The 22,077-nt window shown below is 36.8% G+C and overlaps 1 protein-coding gene across 7 annotated transcripts in view; it reads left to right on the top strand.

Moving 5' to 3' along the window:
* The window catches only part of LOC123310231 (leucine-rich repeats and immunoglobulin-like domains protein 1), a 199,105-nt gene extending 178,495 nt beyond the window's left edge, over positions 1-20,610 (top strand). For all 7 annotated transcript variants that reach the window (XM_044893685.1, XM_044893687.1, XM_044893681.1 and 4 more), the window contains 2 exons: positions 13,204-14,679; positions 18,838-20,610. In XM_044893685.1, the coding sequence (XP_044749620.1) occupies positions 13,215-14,679; positions 18,838-19,556 (2,184 nt within the window). In that variant the 5' untranslated portion in view covers positions 13,204-13,214 and the 3' untranslated portion in view covers positions 19,557-20,610. The remainder of the gene's footprint in view (positions 1-13,203; positions 14,680-18,837) is intronic.
* The last annotated feature ends 1,467 nt before the right edge of the window (positions 20,611-22,077 follow it).

Below are 22,077 nucleotides of genomic sequence, written 5' to 3'. Positions count from 1 at the left end.
GCATTCAATAGAAAACTAGTAGTAGTTATTTTAGTGAGCACCTACAGCTGTCAAAATTTCAGGAAAAAACCGAATATCTCAGAATCGGTGCTATATAGAACCATGATTGTCATACCAAAGTTACCTTAAAATTTCACAAGGAATTAAAAAATGCAATGATATACAGGGTGTTCCATTCAAAATAAGAAAGTTGATACCAACAGGGAAAAAGCGAAGCAACCTGTATTAATGTGGGTTATGAAAAATAAAAGTTCAATCGATTACAGACAAGTTTTGTGTTCAACGTTTCCTTCTAGTTCTATTAGTTTCCTCAATAAGGTATAGGGGACACTTTAACTCGGACTCCCTGTACCTATATCATACGATTTCTAGACCAAAAACAGGCGAGAACATATACCTTCAATGAACTATTCCTTTCACTAAATTGAACTAGTGCATAACAGAAAAACCATCCCAAAAATCATTGTTATATTTCCGATTTAAAGCAGTTCGGAATCATCCTAATATACAAAAAGTATCAAAATAAATGCCTTATTTGGAATGGCGACATCCATCCTGAGGTTTCAATCGATTACTTATCTGAGAGCTTCATCGCCTGGCGCCCGCACAAATCGCAGACTGATTGTCGCCCCCTATCAGGACACGTCCGATTTATTTTCGATACAAGTCCGCCACATGTCCGGTCCTATCGGCGGTCAAACTTTCATGATTGACCTCCGATCTTGCGAGTCCTATTATCGGGACCGCTACGTCTGTGACCCCAGCTGTGCATCGATATTGGACACGACCTGTCAGTTTTCGAAACTTCCATGAAGCCGTCAAACCCCATTCCGCGTCCCTCGGACGTGGCGAAGAGGGTCGGCATAAATGGTTCACGAAGTTAGGGGGGATGGGCCCCCGTAAAAACGCAGGACAATAACGGCGAAATGTTTCCGATACAAAGTGAAGCTTTTACCCGGATTTGTCCCTAAATATCTTGATGGGAGGGAAATGAGGTGGGCTTTTTCCACCTTCCATGCAGTTCTGATGTAGGCAGTGGCGAGTCCAGAGATCGTGGAACATATCAATTCTACGAAAATTGTACTCTCGAAGAATCACCCTTGTAACGGCGTTTCCTCGGATGTCTCGAGGGCTAGCTGTTCTTGAGAGGAGAAATAGCAAACCTACCCTGATAGCTTCGAGTCGAAGACAAGGTTCCTTGTTATCTAGGGTGTTGGCGATAACTATTGAAGGTCAAAATCCGAGTTCACAAATTTCATTCCATGTTTTCGAACTTTGAAATGCACCGATTCACGGGAATTTACATTTATCAGTCAAATGAAAAGTACAGCCACTATACACTATACACAAATAAAAGGTGATCATTTCACGGAGTTAATTGAACGGAAAGAAAAGAAGATTCCAGCCAAGAATCGGACTCAAAGCAGAATTGGAACTCTAGACAGGACGGGAACAAATCACGGCGGTTCACCTGCTCCCAACGGGCTTGCGCGCCAGCCGATAATCGTACTCATAGTAGGGGTAGAACTCGGGCAGGACGGGGTGTTACTCTAAACAGAGTTTACTCAAAACAGCATGAATACTCAATACAGAATGATTACTCGATACAGAATGATAGACCGACAAGAAACATCTTTTGTAACCACCTGCGGGGTGCGGAAACGGAATATCCCACATGTGCTGAAATCGGTGAAATTCGCGTCGATCAAATTTCTCATCGTTACTGAAGAAAAAAACCCGGTTATCTCCAAATTCAGGATGTGTGTGAGTTGCTTCATCGAGATTCAATATCAATTTCCCACAACACGAACAGTCAACAGACAATGTGGGGAGAACAAGTCAACAAAAGGAGTATAAATCAAATCAAAACATCATTATGATTTTATTTCTTAAATTCAGGGATAGCTTGAGCATCAAGTTATGTGAGATACATAAGCTGGTTTTCAAATGATTTATATTCCAGACAGAATAAAAAAAAGTTTGAGCTCACTTCATTCACTTTTATAAAAGCAGTTGGCCGTCCATGGACATTCGATACATTCCACACTGTACAGGGTATCCCAAATTGCTTGAATTTGGCTGGCCAGATAGGTGAAAACGTTGAAAGGAGTCCTGGGCTCGATTTTCGTGAAAAGTCCATAACTGAAAACCGTTTCACGATATCTTCATTTTTCTAGAAAATATGACCATATGCAAACCATTCATTGAATCCAATTATTTTTTTTTTAATACCAGGGGGAATCTGCGACCGTGAAAACACGGGGCTCTATCTCTCGCCCAGAGGAACCCATTTCTAGGGAACACTGTGGGGTTACTCACTCTTACGAGTTCGCGACCCACTAAACCTAACCTGCTTTTTATTGTTTCCGGGCATTTGCCTATAAACCATTTATCCCTTGATCGGTTAATTTCTTCTTGCACATTGTCGTGCTAGGGTTTTCATGTTCGTCCATTTCGGATATCTCTCATTGGTATAGTTTTAATAAGTTTCCGTACTCATTTCAATCTCTCCTCAATTGATCTCGCGGTCTCCTTTTGTAAATTCTCATTCTTCCTCTGTCTTCCTCCGAATCGTAGTCCACTAGTCTCCTGAGTTCTTCGTTTGGATGTTCCTTCGCTGTTTCGAATTGAATCCAAACCGTCCTTGCCTGTTTATTTGTCTACAAATATTTTCATTTAGGTTTAACCAATAGTTCTTCATAAACTTTTTAGGGTTTTCACTCCCAATCTCTGAAACAAAATCAATTAAAAATGAAATCAACGGTTTGCTCCTGAGTAAATTCTTGCAGAATCCTCCCAGAATAAATTTCAATCGTTAACCAATAGTGTTCATTATAATGAAAGGGATAACGCCTTAAGAGGAAGGCAATGAATCACCACCAGAGTTATGATCTGAATGAGCTAGCAAATATGCCATCGTCTGGGCCACCAAATAGAGCACGCTCGATCGAAGAAGAGCAGATGCTGACCATGGTTTCGGTCCCGATTGACCTCATCAAAGCAACATAGCTTCTACTCCGACCCTTATTCAATACTGGCACGCGCTACTGAGTACTATACAGTAACTCAGAGCACCACCCACTATTGAACGGGAACCGATTCAATCCCCTTGAATAAGAGGAAATATGGGACATATGCTATTGTCTTCGTCTGGGTTCCAAACTGGAGTGGATTGAATCGGTTCCCGTTCTATACTGAGTTACTGCATAGTACTCAGTAGCGCGGGCCAGTATTGTAGTATTAATTTACTTACTTGGAATATGTGCGATACTGTCTGATGAACCATCAATTAAAATATCAGGCTAGTATAAGAAATATAAATGAGCAGATTTCAATTCAAAATAGCACGTCCTGATAATTTTTCGCAAGCACTTTCGGCATTTTTGCAGATCGGTTACCTCACACGAACCTATTGATGACCTGAAAGGATTCAATCTTCGTTCAAGAAGATCTGAATATGCTCGAAATTTATGAGTGAATACCATTAAAAAACAAAAAATATGAAATGTTCGTGCAAGTATATTTCTTAAATGATTTTCATTAATGAAATGATGAAACGTCACCTAATTTTACTCAATCAACACATTTTCGTTATTATTATTGTAATTATTTCAACTAATAATAGTAGTGTATGAAGGCAGGTTTTGACGTTTATGTGATACGCCTCGTTTTCAAAAGAGTATCGAATGTCATGAAAAATTCAATCACGTATTTCTCGGCGCTGAAGTCGATATGCCACGGCTAAAGATAGGTGGGAGCATAAACTTAAGATTAGCCGGCTTAACTTAGGTTTAGCTTCAGGTATTTGCTAATGTTAGGTTCTTCTATCTTTAGCCAGCTAAACTTAAGTGTAACCACAGCCCATCGGTTAAAAATGTAGAAGCTAATAGAAAAGAAGAAGAATATTGGCTAGAGGGGAGCAAATTTTCGGCCATTAAAAAAATGTAATAGGTATAATCAATTCAGTAATGCAATGCATTTTTTGTATGAATTTCACATATTTTTAATAGCAGAAAATTATTCTGTAAAGCAGTTGATAAATTGAGAATGACCATATATTTGATTCTACTGTGTCCCAACGCATTCTTAGTAGAGCGTCTAAAAATCTAAACGCCTGACGACAAAATTCGACACGAACATGCTATCTTGAGTGTGAGGGAAAACTGTAGAGTTATCCTTCGCATCTTGTTATTATTCATAGTTTGTGAGGGAAATGAATGACCAAAACGAGAGAATGAAGACAAGAATGATGCCGCGAATTTCTTCATCAAATTCTTGAGAAATATAAGTAGCAGTGCCGAATCTTGTTTGTAGCTAACCGGACTATTTGGCTGATAAGCTTCAATTGAATCCTCCGGGATGATTCATCAAGCAAGGGTTGTGACAGGCTGTATTCTGGAATCCGTATGTTCAATGACTATAGAGGAAATTTTTAACAAAACAGCTAGAAAAAGTGTTTTCAACTATTTTCATGTTCATAGTTTATTTTTGTTCAGTATTAAGGTTGGAAAGAAATTGCAACATTGTGTGGAAAATTTTTCCATAAACCCAATTATTGAATGGTAGGGAAAATATGCTTTTGTTCATAGAAAAAATACTTTGATCTAATATCTGATATTTAATTTCCTTGTGAGGTCATATTCTGGATAATTGACCTTCCAGGTTCTTTTGGTCCTGTAGAAAACTGTACATCTAACTTCAGAATGTGAATTGATTTTACAAGACTTAGGCCCGGTACTTTCACCTTCGAATAAATTTTATTCAACCAATAATGACGTACCGACATTCGATCTATGACAAATAAACTCTTCTAATTAAGTTTCAATGACAGATTTATTCGATGAATAACACTATCTGAAAGTGAAAAGACTGCATTTTTACTAATCTTACGAATAAGACTTAATATAAATGCGAATAAATTTATTTATTCGCATGAAAGTACCGGGCCTAAGTCTATCTGAAGAGCATTTAGGTATCTCCTAAACAGATGAAAACTCATTGAATGTTATATTGAAAACCAATAGGAGTTATGTCACAAAACCTCAATACAATAATATACCATTCGATACTTTTTTGCATATTTCAATTCTAAAAATTGAAACAAAAACGTGGTAACTTGCGTTCGTTTTCTCCCATCCGACCATTCAAAAAACATCACTCCTCCGCGTGTCCTCCGAATACATTTTTAGCCGTTCCGTTTTGGGTAATGTGCACATTAGCCGGCTAAAGATGAAATTTCCTGACGCAGACGAATATTTTATCGAACTTTAGCCGGTCCCCGAATATAAACCTAAGTTTAGCCGGCTAATCTTAAGTTTATGCTCACCCCTATCTTTAGCCGTAACAGATATACCATGTATCTGAATGATGGAGAGGGACCAGAAAGGATAAAAGGCAGTAAGGGTAGCCGGCTAAATACCAATTAGGGGACCTTAAATGTCCTTTGGGTCATCCTGGCTTATGTGAGCGATAGCATATTTAATCCGCTAATTTTTTTTTATTGCGGTATTGCTAAAAGTCCATTATTTAACGAGGTGGATGTATGCATGTTTCAGAGAGTCAGTTGAGGAAGTAGATGAAAAGGATAGGATTGTTTTTTGTTGTTAAAGTATGTATATACAGACTCCAGTTGGGACTTTTTATCCCACGTAGGTCGTCTCATGAAAATATAGAGATTCACAATTTGGTATAAAAAAGTCATAATTCCTTTTAGCGATTTTGAGTTCATGCTTTCAGACATGTATTAAAAAAAAAAAGAACTAAAAATCTTTTTCTGCTTTTCTTCGGAATTAAGCGAAGATAGGTTCATTTATTAATTTCCATATGGTTCACATATATGCTATAACGTCCAAAAAAGTGCCCACAGATAAAAAAAATCTGTGTATTTCTTTAAATCGAAAAAACAATTAGATTGAGGGAAACAATACTTGGTAAAGTCCTTCAACATGAAGTTAAAAATTAAAGCCAAGTTTTCAATTGAAAAATTGCGAGAGCATAATATGAATTAGTAAATTCAGTTTTTATAGATTAGAGATTCAGTAAATGATGGTAGGTGGCTAGTCCGATTCAGATCGTAATATTCGTTAATATTTACAAAGACGATATTTGTTAGAGATTAGCATTGCAAATCATATAATCATAGTGAAATCACAAAAGTATATGAATAGTTTCCACTTTCGTCCAAAAGGTGGCAGGACTTAACAAACGTCTTCTTTCAATTTCACTGGAATACGAATTGTAGCCAATGGCGAGACTTTTCAAGAAATTTTTTCAGGCGGAAATTCGTAAAAAAGATAATTTCACCTCGGAAAGTGAATAACATGAATGAATATTTGCTCATCAATAAAAAAAAATCCGTTTGACGAATAAAAAAATTTCTGACTGTCCGAGATGACGAACTTATTGAATTGAATTTTAATTAAAACCCCAAATAAATTAGTGGTTTGTGACGAAATTAGTTGAACTGACCACTAAACCCTCTTAAGTTGTTTTATCATATCCTTTTTTACTTTATCAAGCTCTTGTCTTCTGAAATCTATTCATTGTAGTGAGCTGCAGATGGTGGCATAAAAATCCATGTGGTATTTATTTCTAAATCTGCTTTTTTCGTTTGAATGCCTCAGTTCGATTCGAATTGACAATAATTGAAGATAACGAAGCAATATCAATGCATCTGTTATGCCGAAAAGACGTTTTTCTCCTGTGCAACTTGATCAAATCATATGGTAGATATGATATTTCCTCCGTATTATGTAATTTACGATTGTTTTCATATGTTCTATTTCATGTTACATTCGAAATGCGAATTAGTAAAAAAATACCCAGTGGAATGAAAAGCGTTGAATATCAAAATGACATAAAGAACAATATGCCTTTTCGAGTTAGCGGTGGATCTTTCACCACGTCCATCCAATTTTGTCTAATGCGCCAACTGAAGATGTTCTCCGAGAACTTTATCAACTTTTAAAACCAATCAGCGAACAACAGGGTTTCCGCATAAGGAAATATTTCACTGAATTTTGTACTCACAACAGATTTCGACATTATGAACATCCTTTGAATATTCATTTCCTTTATTTCCATGCTTTCTCCTTTCATCTGCGTATCTGCAACGCGGATCACAACCGGCATATTTTCCATAATAATCCTCTATAATGTACCAGATTGTTTTGTTTTAATTTACATACCCTGTTTGATGTATTTTTAATGGTATGTTCGGCATTGTTTCGAGGAGTCGAATCCAGAAATGAATACGAGTCTCCTGAATGTAAAACCGCTAGAGATTGGAAAGCTCTGAATAGCGATGTCACCAGTCATCCTGGATGTAGATTTTTATCTATAGTTGGTACGTATCCAAAAAGATTCCCCTGTGTGGATATGTTTTCGCTTTATCGGCAGAGACGTCCCTTTCTTTTGTAGAAAGGGAGAATAGATTTTTCTCATTAAACATTGTTCAGGTGGAATATGAGATTTTTGTTGGTAATGGGTGCTCTATAAGAAATGGATATTTTTTGGTATTGTGCTGCAGCCATCAAAAGAGCTGTCGTCGGGCTTATTCCAACAGTGACAGATGATTTTCTGGGTTTACGAGTAATACCCACATCTACTGATTCCACATTGAAAATATCTGTATCTAACCTTTGTCGTCCATACAAGTGACTTTTTATCAAAAATACGGATTTCAACAGGTAAAAGTACTTTCATTCAGATAGGTAGAAGCGTAGAAATCTTGTGAGATTTTTCAATAGAATTCAATAGAATATGAAATGTTCGTGCAAGTATATTTCTTAAATGATTTTCATTAATGAAATGATGAAACGTCACCTAATTTTACTCAATCAACACATTTTCGTTATTATTATTGTAATTATTTCAACTAATAATAGTAGTGTATGAAGGCAGGTTTTGACGTTTATGTGATACGCCTCGTTTTCAAAAGAGTATCGAATGTCATGAAAAATTCAATCACGTATTTCTCGGCGCTGAAGTCGATATGCCACGGCTAAAGATAGGTGGGAGCATAAACTTAAGATTAGCCGGCTTAACTTAGGTTTAGCTTCAGGTATTTGCTAATGTTAGGTTCTTCTATCTTTAGCCAGCTAAACTTAAGTGTAACCACAGCCCATCGGTTAAAAATGTAGAAGCTAATAGAAAAGAAGAAGAATATTGGCTAGAGGGGAGCAAATTTTCGGCCATTAAAAAAATGTAATAGGTATAATCAATTCAGTAATGCAATGCATTTTTTGTATGAATTTCACATATTTTTAATAGCAGAAAATTATTCTGTAAAGCAGTTGATAAATTGAGAATGACCATATATTTGATTCTACTGTGTCCCAACGCATTCTTAGTAGAGCGTCTAAAAATCTAAACGCCTGACGACAAAATTCGACACGAACATGCTATCTTGAGTGTGAGGGAAAACTGTAGAGTTATCCTTCGCATCTTGTTATTATTCATAGTTTGTGAGGGAAATGAATGACCAAAACGAGAGAATGAAGACAAGAATGATGCCGCGAATTTCTTCATCAAATTCTTGAGAAATATAAGTAGCAGTGCCGAATCTTGTTTGTAGCTAACCGGACTATTTGGCTGATAAGCTTCAATTGAATCCTCCGGGATGATTCATCAAGCAAGGGTTGTGACAGGCTGTATTCTGGAATCCGTATGTTCAATGACTATAGAGGAAATTTTTAACAAAACAGCTAGAAAAAGTGTTTTCAACTATTTTCATGTTCATAGTTTATTTTTGTTCAGTATTAAGGTTGGAAAGAAATTGCAACATTGTGTGGAAAATTTTTCCATAAACCCAATTATTGAATGGTAGGGAAAATATGCTTTTGTTCATAGAAAAAATACTTTGATCTAATATCTGATATTTAATTTCCTTGTGAGGTCATATTCTGGATAATTGACCTTCCAGGTTCTTTTGGTCCTGTAGAAAACTGTACATCTAACTTCAGAATGTGAATTGATTTTACAAGACTTAGGCCCGGTACTTTCACCTTCGAATAAATTTTATTCAACCAATAATGACGTACCGACATTCGATCTATGACAAATAAACTCTTCTAATTAAGTTTCAATGACAGATTTATTCGATGAATAACACTATCTGAAAGTGAAAAGACTGCATTTTTACTAATCTTACGAATAAGACTTAATATAAATGCGAATAAATTTATTTATTCGCATGAAAGTACCGGGCCTAAGTCTATCTGAAGAGCATTTAGGTATCTCCTAAACAGATGAAAACTCATTGAATGTTATATTGAAAACCAATAGGAGTTATGTCACAAAACCTCAATACAATAATATACCATTCGATACTTTTTTGCATATTTCAATTCTAAAAATTGAAACAAAAACGTGGTAACTTGCGTTCGTTTTCTCCCATCCGACCATTCAAAAAACATCACTCCTCCGCGTGTCCTCCGAATACATTTTTAGCCGTTCCGTTTTGGGTAATGTGCACATTAGCCGGCTAAAGATGAAATTTCCTGACGCAGACGAATATTTTATCGAACTTTAGCCGGTCCCCGAATATAAACCTAAGTTTAGCCGGCTAATCTTAAGTTTATGCTCACCCCTATCTTTAGCCGTAACAGATATACCATGTATCTGAATGATGGAGAGGGACCAGAAAGGATAAAAGGCAGTAAGGGTAGCCGGCTAAATACCAATTAGGGGACCTTAAATGTCCTTTGGGTCATCCTGGCTTATGTGAGCGATAGCATATTTAATCCGCTAATTTTTTTTTATTGCGGTATTGCTAAAAGTCCATTATTTAACGAGGTGGATGTATGCATGTTTCAGAGAGTCAGTTGAGGAAGTAGATGAAAAGGATAGGATTGTTTTTTGTTGTTAAAGTATGTATATACAGACTCCAGTTGGGACTTTTTATCCCACGTAGGTCGTCTCATGAAAATATAGAGATTCACAATTTGGTATAAAAAAGTCATAATTCCTTTTAGCGATTTTGAGTTCATGCTTTCAGACATGTATTAAAAAAAAAAAGAACTAAAAATCTTTTTCTGCTTTTCTTCGGAATTAAGCGAAGATAGGTTCATTTATTAATTTCCATATGGTTCACATATATGCTATAACGTCCAAAAAAGTGCCCACAGATAAAAAAAATCTGTGTATTTCTTTAAATCGAAAAAACAATTAGATTGAGGGAAACAATACTTGGTAAAGTCCTTCAACATGAAGTTAAAAATTAAAGCCAAGTTTTCAATTGAAAAATTGCGAGAGCATAATATGAATTAGTAAATTCAGTTTTTATAGATTAGAGATTCAGTAAATGATGGTAGGTGGCTAGTCCGATTCAGATCGTAATATTCGTTAATATTTACAAAGACGATATTTGTTAGAGATTAGCATTGCAAATCATATAATCATAGTGAAATCACAAAAGTATATGAATAGTTTCCACTTTCGTCCAAAAGGTGGCAGGACTTAACAAACGTCTTCTTTCAATTTCACTGGAATACGAATTGTAGCCAATGGCGAGACTTTTCAAGAAATTTTTTCAGGCGGAAATTCGTAAAAAAGATAATTTCACCTCGGAAAGTGAATAACATGAATGAATATTTGCTCATCAATAAAAAAAAATCCGTTTGACGAATAAAAAAATTTCTGACTGTCCGAGATGACGAACTTATTGAATTGAATTTTAATTAAAACCCCAAATAAATTAGTGGTTTGTGACGAAATTAGTTGAACTGACCACTAAACCCTCTTAAGTTGTTTTATCATATCCTTTTTTACTTTATCAAGCTCTTGTCTTCTGAAATCTATTCATTGTAGTGAGCTGCAGATGGTGGCATAAAAATCCATGTGGTATTTATTTCTAAATCTGCTTTTTTCGTTTGAATGCCTCAGTTCGATTCGAATTGACAATAATTGAAGATAACGAAGCAATATCAATGCATCTGTTATGCCGAAAAGACGTTTTTCTCCTGTGCAACTTGATCAAATCATATGGTAGATATGATATTTCCTCCGTATTATGTAATTTACGATTGTTTTCATATGTTCTATTTCATGTTACATTCGAAATGCGAATTAGTAAAAAAATACCCAGTGGAATGAAAAGCGTTGAATATCAAAATGACATAAAGAACAATATGCCTTTTCGAGTTAGCGGTGGATCTTTCACCACGTCCATCCAATTTTGTCTAATGCGCCAACTGAAGATGTTCTCCGAGAACTTTATCAACTTTTAAAACCAATCAGCGAACAACAGGGTTTCCGCATAAGGAAATATTTCACTGAATTTTGTACTCACAACAGATTTCGACATTATGAACATCCTTTGAATATTCATTTCCTTTATTTCCATGCTTTCTCCTTTCATCTGCGTATCTGCAACGCGGATCACAACCGGCATATTTTCCATAATAATCCTCTATAATGTACCAGATTGTTTTGTTTTAATTTACATACCCTGTTTGATGTATTTTTAATGGTATGTTCGGCATTGTTTCGAGGAGTCGAATCCAGAAATGAATACGAGTCTCCTGAATGTAAAACCGCTAGAGATTGGAAAGCTCTGAATAGCGATGTCACCAGTCATCCTGGATGTAGATTTTTATCTATAGTTGGTACGTATCCAAAAAGATTCCCCTGTGTGGATATGTTTTCGCTTTATCGGCAGAGACGTCCCTTTCTTTTGTAGAAAGGGAGAATAGATTTTTCTCATTAAACATTGTTCAGGTGGAATATGAGATTTTTGTTGGTAATGGGTGCTCTATAAGAAATGGATATTTTTTGGTATTGTGCTGCAGCCATCAAAAGAGCTGTCGTCGGGCTTATTCCAACAGTGACAGATGATTTTCTGGGTTTACGAGTAATACCCACATCTACTGATTCCACATTGAAAATATCTGTATCTAACCTTTGTCGTCCATACAAGTGACTTTTTATCAAAAATACGGATTTCAACAGGTAAAAGTACTTTCATTCAGATAGGTAGAAGCGTAGAAATCTTGTGAGATTTTTCAATAGAATTCTAATAACACCACGTGGTTATTTTAATCCCCAATTTACTCAGAATGAGGTCAAACAAATATGAAACTGAAACAATAAAGCTAAATCGGATACCGTTCCATGTTGGATGGCGCTGTGGGTAAATAATACCCACCAGAACATGACAACATTGAATTAAGTTCCATCAATTCCAAACGTTCTCCACCGTGGAAAAATGCTATGTTGCTCTGATGAGGCCAAATGAGGCCGAAACCATGGTCAGCATCTGCTTTTCTTCGGTGGAGCGTACTCCATTTGGGGGCCTTGACGATGACAAATTGGCTAGCTCAATTCGGATCGTAACACTTGTCGATATATATCCACCCGACATATCGTCGGGTGGTATGCATCTGAATTTATCCTCATTATTGATAAAGCTTACCTTTTGTAGTTCAGAAAGAATAGGTTATCACTGAAATAAGAAGTCCAAAAATAAAAGGAAATTGTTCATTTACACCAACACTACAGTTTTCCAAAATAATATATAATATAGAATGAAGAACGAACGATAAAAACACCATCAGCACTATTCGAATTTCTCTCAGATTCTTATGTTATTAAATGAATATGAGCAATATTTGGAAGTGCCAAAAAATGGTCTTGCACTTTGCACTCTCTCTCGACACCACATCGACTCTGGCATGTAGGTACCTAGATTCCAAAGGGATGCCGAAAACTTTATTGCCACCGTTACACCGTTGTTTATTTGAAGTACTAACAAAGAAGTTCAAGTGCATGTTTAATAAGGGAATCCAATTATCTTTAAAACAAGATGTCACTGAACCATTTAAGATTTTAGGGGTCACCAAGCTCACAGAGTTGGTACAAATTTATTGGAACCAACCGTATAAAATGTCTTCGAACTAACCAAAGTGTACCCTTTTTTCATCGAGGCGGAGATATAAAGGATATAGTACCTGTATACCTGTATACTGTATACTCATTTCGTAAGCGCGGAGTGGGATTGGGAAGGGGCAAGATGAGCGTATTTAAAGTGTTCGGAAAACATTTAGCCTTGGGGCGATATCTTCATGTTATGTCGAATAATAACTAGCCCGCAACTTACACTTCAATAGTTGGACTAGTTCAAAATTCTCACCTTTATTTAATAAAATCGTGCATACAACTTCATAAAAATGAGGACATTATCACTAATATTTGTTTTCTTTACAGATGGGTGAAAAATGGTGATAACAATGGCCAAATTAGCAGTTGTGTCCCTGTTCCTTCTCACAGCTTCGAAATGCCTATCCCAAGAAGTGGACGACTGGACCAGAAATTGCAACAAATGCAAATGCCTCTGGTCGAGCGGCAAGAAGACAGCAGATTGTACAGATATAAACCTCAACGCCATACCTTCAGACCTCAGTACGCAAATCCGTGAAATGGACTTCTCCCTGAACCCAATCTACGAGTTGGGCATGAAAGTTTTCATCAAAAATAAAATACGAGACGTACATAAACTAAGATTTCAAAATTGTAGCTTAGAATCTGTCGACAAGACTGCCTTTCAGGAACTTTGTTTGCTCATCGAATTAGATTTGTCGAGGAATAACCTGAAGAAGATCGACAAAGAAACATTCAGGGATAACCTGAAAATGAGGATACTCAATCTAAGTTTCAACAAGTTGACAAGACTGGAGAGTGGCCTATTTTATAACATGACGCATCTACAGAGGATAATCCTGAACGACAATCAGATAAGTTGGATGGGCCAATCGGTGTTCGAGAAATTACCAGCACTGCAACACATCAACTTGGGAAACAACCAACTCAAAACCGTCATCAACGATTTTACGAAAAATTTAGAGAAGTTGAACAGTTTAAATGTTGAAGGAAATCCTTGGGTTTGTGACTGTCACCTGGAGGAGTTTCGCAGGAAAACGTTAAGGGAGAATTGGATCACGACCCCCACCAGCTGCGCTGAGCCTCCAAGGCTGAGAGGTAGGTTGTGGTCAGGCTCGGATGTTTTCGCTTGCGCCCCTACGATATTGGAACCTCAGGGTATGACTTCTTTGGAAGTTTCAACAACGAACGTTACACTTACTTGTAAAGTTACCGGCCAGCCTCTCCCAGACGTCGACTGGGTGATAAACGGAAGAATAATGGCTAAAGATCCCAGACAGACCAATCAGAGATATTATTTGGCTAAGAGCATCGAAGGTAACTTCACCTGGAACAATTTGACTATCGTCAACGTTAACTACAGAGATAGAGGAGAGTATAGATGCCTCGCTAAAAATCCGGGCGGCATTGACGAGCACAACGTAACAGTGATCATTTCGAGTGAGCTCACTCACACTGCCGGAGTGTCGAACATAATGAAGCCTATGGTTGATTATCTACCGTTGTTCATTGGTGTAGGACTAGCTGTGCTATTCTTGCTCATTTTGATCGCGTTTTTGATGTGCCGGGCTAGAAGACCTAATCCTAGGAACGGAACGGACAGAAAGGGGGGCGATAACGAGTCTTCCAGCGAATACATCAACCTGCACGGACAACCGGACCTGGAAAAGTCACTTATCACGGACGTCAATCCGGTTGTCAAGCCGCCAAGATTCGTGATGCCGACTCCCATGAGCATGAGCGGAGGTGGGACCGAAGTGAGCGACGCCAAGAGGAATCTATTGGACAGTGACAGTGTTTACAGTGAGTATTCTAGAAGTTTCAATTGACGGATTTTTTCTTTATGTCACTAACGTCAGCAGGTTCTTCGTCGTGATTCAATAGTAGTAGTTATACAGAACTTCGTCTCGCAACAATTATATTAGGTATCGGAGACACGAAGCTCTGCTGAATACACTCGTGACTTTGCTACGTTACGAAGCTCCGTTGCATGTTTGTACCTAGCTTGAATCTTGGTTATTAAAGTTGGTTTGCGAATTAATCATATTAACTAAACCAAAGATTATAGAGTAGAAAGATAGGAAACGAAGCGACTAGAGTGATGTGAGCGCCATCTGTGTTTCAAATGTGTTTTTAAGGCCCTAAGACTGGTTAAAATTTTAATTCGAGGGACATATGAAATTTTGCGAGATGTCAGAGTCAAATGGCCATTTTGATCAAACCGGTTTTGAATGTTGTGATTCTCGTATCCTTAGACAACCTCGTATCGCCTTTTGCATAGATAAACACTATAGATGGGAAACTCTCAGATAAAATTTTGTTACGAAGAAAAGCGCCATCTCTTAAACGCCAGCAAACTAATCTCGATTAATTTGTCGAGAGCGCCCTTTACGCTTTGATAAGGTAATTTTATTTTATTTTATTTGAAGACAACTATGTAACAAATAATACTCTGAGTTCATACATACAATTTATTAGATGAAATGTTCACATATGATAATTGAAAAACAATAGAATATATGATTGACAAACAGACAAAAATCAGTTAAATGAAACTTATCCATCTTTTATGAGCTGAAATACCTCAAATTTGGACAAGATATCAAGCGCTTCATGAGAAAATCATACCTCTTCTTTGGTACTACATCCTACGTAATCAGAAAGGAATTATTCTTCGAATTCCTAATAGTCCGGCTTCTGAAGAATTATGCCAATCATAACTCTATAAGGAACCATAAGAACAAACAATTTTTTCTCTCTTCTTTCACTTTTACTCGTTGCTCTTGAATTTAGGTACACAACAATATTTCTTCCCAACAAAAACTTGTAATAAAATGAACAAACAAACTTGAAATCGAATGTTGATCATTTGACTATCACACACAAGCGCAGAATCAAAGATTAACTTAGTCTATGCTACAAAGTCACTCTAGTTTATGCGCAGAATTATCAGCGTAGGAAACTAACATTTTTTCATATTAATTCGCTGACCTTTCAGAGATGGCAGCAGTTCATTCGGTTCACGTCATTACTGAGGGAGTTTCACTCCCCTGGCCTTTTGTTTTCCGAGCCCGTTCTAGTTGCTGATTATTGAAATTTTTGTCTAATTTCTTGGCGAAAACCTCAGAATATCGTTCGAAAATTATTGTATGGTGAAGAACTGTGGATCAAATAAAACGAATTTTACTAAGGAAAATGGGAATGTAAGTATTAACTGGTAAGATGTGACTCGGTCATTCATTGATTTTTGTTTTCAGTGCTACGAAGTGGATAAAATTTTCAGGGCGTAAAGGCCTGCAAACACTACTGACTACACCATGTGCAATGAACATTTTACTGCAAGTCGATTGAGAACTGTTTATCCACGTGAATTGTTGTATGCAGGAAGCATCCCTTACATGAAGGGCTCATTTAGGGGAAATTATGACTTTTACACCAATTAACCTTACCTTCCATTCAAAGATTCTCAATATTGCCTTCAATATATTCAGAAATGCAAAATTTTATGGATTTCGATTTGGGAATCGGATGACTGTCAAATTGTTGTTTGGAAAGTCAAAGTTTTATGAAACCTTCTGTGAGTGTTCATTCGTCAATCAATTTGTATATTGTGTCGTGACCATACTATGAAGAAATCATGAAAAAGCATGAAGAAATTATACTGACGGACTTGAATACAAGGCTTGTATACCTCTGTAAGGTTTTTTTCATTTGTGGTTCTGAAAATTTTGTGAATAATATGTAAGTAACGGAAATATGTATCCTCTGACGGTAAATTGAATATTGGTTCATATCAATTTCTGATATAAATTGTAAAAATTCAACTCAGTTTATTAATTCGAAACTTTTTCACAGAAAAACACCTTTCACGTAACTATAGCAGATAACCATGTACTCTTGTCTCCTAGTCAAAGCTCTATTCGTTGTCCATAATTTCAAATTTTTGTAAATTTTTTATAGATTGCAAATAAAAATTTATCACATCCAACAGCGTATTTCATTGATACCAATCGATTCCAAACAATGTTCAGATGAAAACTAACATCCTGGTCACAAAACAGAACCATCCTTTTGTTTTGTCGCTCAGGATGTTTGTTTTCTGGTCTCAACAACGTCAATATTGAAATTGAATACAAGGAATAGAATTCGAATTTCGCGCCCCTCAATTATAAAAGAGAAAACTGTTATTAGACAGTTTTTCTGTATTGATAATACGTTTTCAGCGCCATCTCATTGTCAAATGTGTTTTCACTGGCCAAAATGTAGTCGGTTTTTAGTACTAGCGATATGAGGGCGTTTCCTATCTTTCTACTCTATAATCTTTGAACTAAACTTAACTAAATTAAGCTAGGTACAGACGCGCAACAATTTCCATCTGTTGCATACTCTCCACACTATATTGTTGCTCTACGGTGTTGCCTCAGTTTGACTGTGACTGTACCCAGCTTCGGCATATATCTCAGATATTGCCGTTCGGAAACATTTCAAATCATTAAGACGAAAATTACAACATTTTATTTTATTTTAGACATTACCTCAGAGAATTTCGTTCATTGGGTATGAGAAACACTCTGGTTATGCTATTTTTGTTGCCGGGTTTTATAGGATGTCACTTGTAATGAAGATTCATTTTTTAGCAAAAATGCACCCTCATTTTAGAAGAATTCTAATTTTTATTTCTTGTTAATTTGTGTTAAGGGAATATTTTCAGTTTCCAATTCAGGTTCCGACATCGTTCGGGACTGTAAACATTCCGCACTGTTTTTAATCTGTTTTCAGTTCTGAAAAACGATGTCGCACCGTATAAAACATCCTGAATTGGGTAATCAATTCGATTAATTCTGATTGATTCTCCATACGCTACTTCTGTTAATGCTGTTTATACTCATCTCGAGTTAGCTGGTGCCGAAGTTGTTTAGAAATAAGTGTTTTAGTTTTTTTTTTTTTTGAAGAATAATTTTTGTTTCTCATCTTCGAAGTTAATTTTTCTTCTTCCGGAAATTCAGCCGAACCGTTCAGAATCCACTCTCACCCATCCTGTGCCACATTTTGAGTTCCACCCCTACTGTTAGTACGATACCCTGCTGGTGTGGATACCCGGGGTCTATTTTTGCTGGTATAGTAAAATATAATCAAAAATTATACAAGGAGTATTGCTGTATCTTCCAAAATTTTGAGGTTATAGGTTCTCGGCCTGTTTAGAGCTTGTTGAAACAAACACAACTATTGTTGTTCTTTGTCTATATTTCGGACCTTTATTGAGTCCTTCTTCAGGATACTTAAACACGTTAAAATTGACACAATAAAGACCGAAAGAAACAATCAAGGAAACAACTTACTGATCAACTTGTTCGTAATAAACCAGCTGAAACGAAAACCATCCAAAACAAAATGATTCAGCACACTTCGTTGTATCATTCGCATATTTACGAAAACTGAAACCTTGGAATTATTCAAAAGGCGGCAGAAACCACCTGGATAACCTTGCACAAGTTGAAAATAGGTGGTTCCTGCCGCCTTTCAAATGATTCCAAGTTTTTAGTATTCGTAAATATGCGAATGAAACAACGAGAGAAAGGTTATTTATTACCAACAAGTTGATCAGTAAGTTCCTTGATTGTTTCTCTTGCTCTTTATTACGTCAATTTCAAAGTGTTCTAGTGTTCTGAAGAAAGACTCAATAAGGGTCCGAAATACAGACAGAACAACAATGGTTGCGTTTCTTTCACCAAGGCCTTAACAACCCGAGAACCTAAAATATCAATATTTTGAAAAAATAACCTTCTTCTCGAACCTACTGAAGTCTCTGCCAATATTTTTTTTAATCCCCAATTTTCAACATATTTTTTTTTTTTTTTACATATTGAACTCACAGTTCAAGCATACGGCTGCGTTTTTTTTTTCGATAAGTCTCTTTATCACTGTCGAATTTTCATTATTTAAACATATTTTTTGTTTTAGTTGGAGATGATGAATCCCGTTCGCTCGACTTCGATATACAATCAAGGAAGACTGACATGTTGGACATGCGGCATCCATACCCGCCAGATCTGCTGCCTCCATTCCCTCACAGAGCATCCCAGGTGTCTCCAGCGGGTAGCTCTGCTTCAACTGTCGCAGATACTTCAAGATTGCCGGCGCTTCATGGTCCCCAATCGCCCCTGCACAGTCCATTTTATGACCACATCTACAGAACGCTGCCACATTCGAGGTCTCATTCTCCGTTCACCCCCGTGTCTGCACCTTTCGTGCCTAGGCAGGGTTACGTCACTATTCCGAGACGCCCAAGGCAACAGAGCTGGAGCAGCGAACCACCCGAGGTTGCTGAACCGCTGTACGACAATTTGGGACGACGCACAACAGCAACGGGGAGTTTAGTGAACAGACTAGCATTGAGCCCCACCAGTTGTGATCCTATCGCGGAAAACGATACTCCTCCCGCAGTGTCTGCCACGCTTCCAAGAAACTTGAACCAAAAATTGTCCCCTTCGAGGACTAATTGGGCCAAAGCGAATGCCGAGGCGTTCCAAAGTCCAGACAGGAGAAACTCCCTGTCTGTGTTTCCGCCCACCGATCAAAAACCCTCCAAAATTCCTCCTAGACCCCCGCCGAAACCCAAGAAGAAGACCTCCACTGGTCCCCTGTTCGAAGACGAAGGCGAAGACGGTACGGAAGTGTGAGAATGGCTTAAACTGGTGCTGCCGGCACTGGTTGCATGTAGTTAAGATTCAAGTGTGGACCAATGGACTTATGTACACAGGGTTTTCATAAGAAAAACAAAACAAATTGACGTTTGATAATGTTGAATTGAACAGTGCCTTCCCGTCGAAATAGATTAGTGACTAAATAAATCATATTTATTCGTTCGTGCTTAAATCGTGATCGATGAATTGTGCATAATTGTAATTTTTCATACGGGCTTCCATACGACTGATGTAAGAAAAAACAACGACCCATTTTAGGTAAAACGAAGTTTCTTTTCTGAGATAAGAGGAAAGACATGTAGCTAAACGAACAAAAGCTGTTTATGGTGATGACCCAGAACGTTAAGTGAAATGGAAATCACGCTATCTCGCCAAGCGGGTGTATGCCGAATTTCTTCCCTAACCTCTTCGCGGTCTGATGAATAAACTTGCCGACCGTGATTGATGAGAACGAGTCCGCTCCATCAGTATTATTAATTTAAGATAAGCAGTGCGAGAACATGGGAGCCGTCTCTATCATCATCCCTGATCTCAGTAAATCGTTGTAGTGTATGAACTCGACTGTGATCTTATGACAGTTACAAATCGTGCGGAGCCAGCCAAATGTAAAGCTCGCTTGTACGGCAACGCCAGTCTAAATTAGCTTGCATATGATGTCATTGTTTATACATCATTATGTATCACCAGTAAACCACCTGTTCCTCTAAGGACTCATAACAATTAATACAGTGGAAGACATGTCTTGCCTTGTATATCGTCTGTCATCTTGAGAATTATTGCTTTTCGATGTTCACAACCCCTCCACACGATACGAAATTACATACACTCCCCTCTAATGTAGTTTATAAGACTTAAACGATGCATTGGTTGCTTGTATCATTCATTTCAAATGATTGTTCTATATATAAATAAATTATATATAAATTGTATATAAATATTTTCTATGACTGTATTCTATATTCTTTTCCAATATAGATTGCTAAATGTAATTGAAATGAATTCGATTTGAATTAAATCTATTTAAAGATGATCTTTCACTCTATTTCCTGCTTATCATTCATAACTCCTGTCCTGTCCAAAAAAAAAATTTAAATGATTCCAATGTGCAATTGCAGCAACCATATTCTTGTGACCTAAGGTGGAATGTCAAACGATACTCTACCGAAAATTATTGAAAAATATCTAGCTATACGTGATGAGGAGAGTTATTCTCAATCTCAACTAGCAAACACTGAAATGTTTTATTCGATTTCAATTTCGAACAGAGAATGAGACCATTGTCGTTTTTCCTGAGATAATCGGAAATAAAAATCTGCTCGGAATAAGGATAAAACATTATAATTATATCACGTCATGAAACACGTGAATGAGCAGTTGTGACGCTATAGCCGCTTCAGTCATGTGATTGGCACTCCACCGAGTCACTGGATTATGTGGCTTATTCACTGTGCAGAATTGAGATGTGAACTTACTAATAAGCCCAGCGATCTACCCTGTCTGTGAATCCATATTTGACAACAATTACGATTGAAAAATCACAACAACAAATCACAAAAATCAATTAATCCAATCATTTATACACCGTAGTGATGTTGGGTCCCAGCCGGCTAGCTCCAAGAACGTATATTCCACCACGGTCAACATCGTATGTTTGATATCAATGCTGCAGTCGGTTGATTTTTTTCCCTTATTTAGAATAAGATGCCGAAGCGAATAATTAGCTATATGCAAGGAGGAATGAATTGATTTCACGCCAAGGATTATAGATTATGTTTGATAATCCTTGATTATACAATTTTTGTTACTCAATATTTGAAGGATTTCTACTCCGAGAGAAATATCAGTTCAAATTATCCGACCAGGGATATTGAAGGATTCACGTTAATTTTCTTGCTATTTTGTTCTTCTCAGTTTGTTTCTTCCAATATTGTTTCTATATCTTCTTGTTGTAAATTACTCTTGGTTTATGAATATTTTCTCAGAACTCTTCCCGTTTTCTCCTAGCCATTTCCACTCTCGACATTATACTGAACCAATCCTCTAGTGGAAATTCTCTTTATATTCAAAATGAAAAGCGCTCGACGAACTCAACTGCTAGAGAATATCGCCAACAGTAATCAACCAGAAATGAACAGAAAGTTTTTTAATCATTCAGAACATGATGGGTTAAATTTTTTAACCCTATCTACAATAAGGTCAAGAAGGGCGAATTAATATAATTGAAAAAATTTGAAATTATACCTCAAGAATACTACATAGTCAGAGAAAAATATGATAAATAATAAATGAAAGGAATTGATGATGAAGCTTTTTGCATAACCACAATTTATTCATTCCTCAGTATTCATTCAAATATAAGGAAATAATATCAAAATTAAAAAATTTTACAATTTCAAATAACTAGATGCTTGATCACCTCACAATATTTCGAATACATATTTTAGAATTTTACACACTCTATTGTAAACTCGAACAGCATGCTTGAAGAATTCTTTTG

Source organism: Coccinella septempunctata, chromosome 3 (assembly GCF_907165205.1).
Source record: "Coccinella septempunctata chromosome 3, icCocSept1.1, whole genome shotgun sequence".
NCBI classification, from domain to species: domain Eukaryota; kingdom Metazoa; phylum Arthropoda; class Insecta; order Coleoptera; family Coccinellidae; genus Coccinella; species Coccinella septempunctata.
The sequence above is the reverse complement of the archived record's forward strand: the minus strand, read 5'-3'. Positions and strand labels throughout refer to the sequence as shown.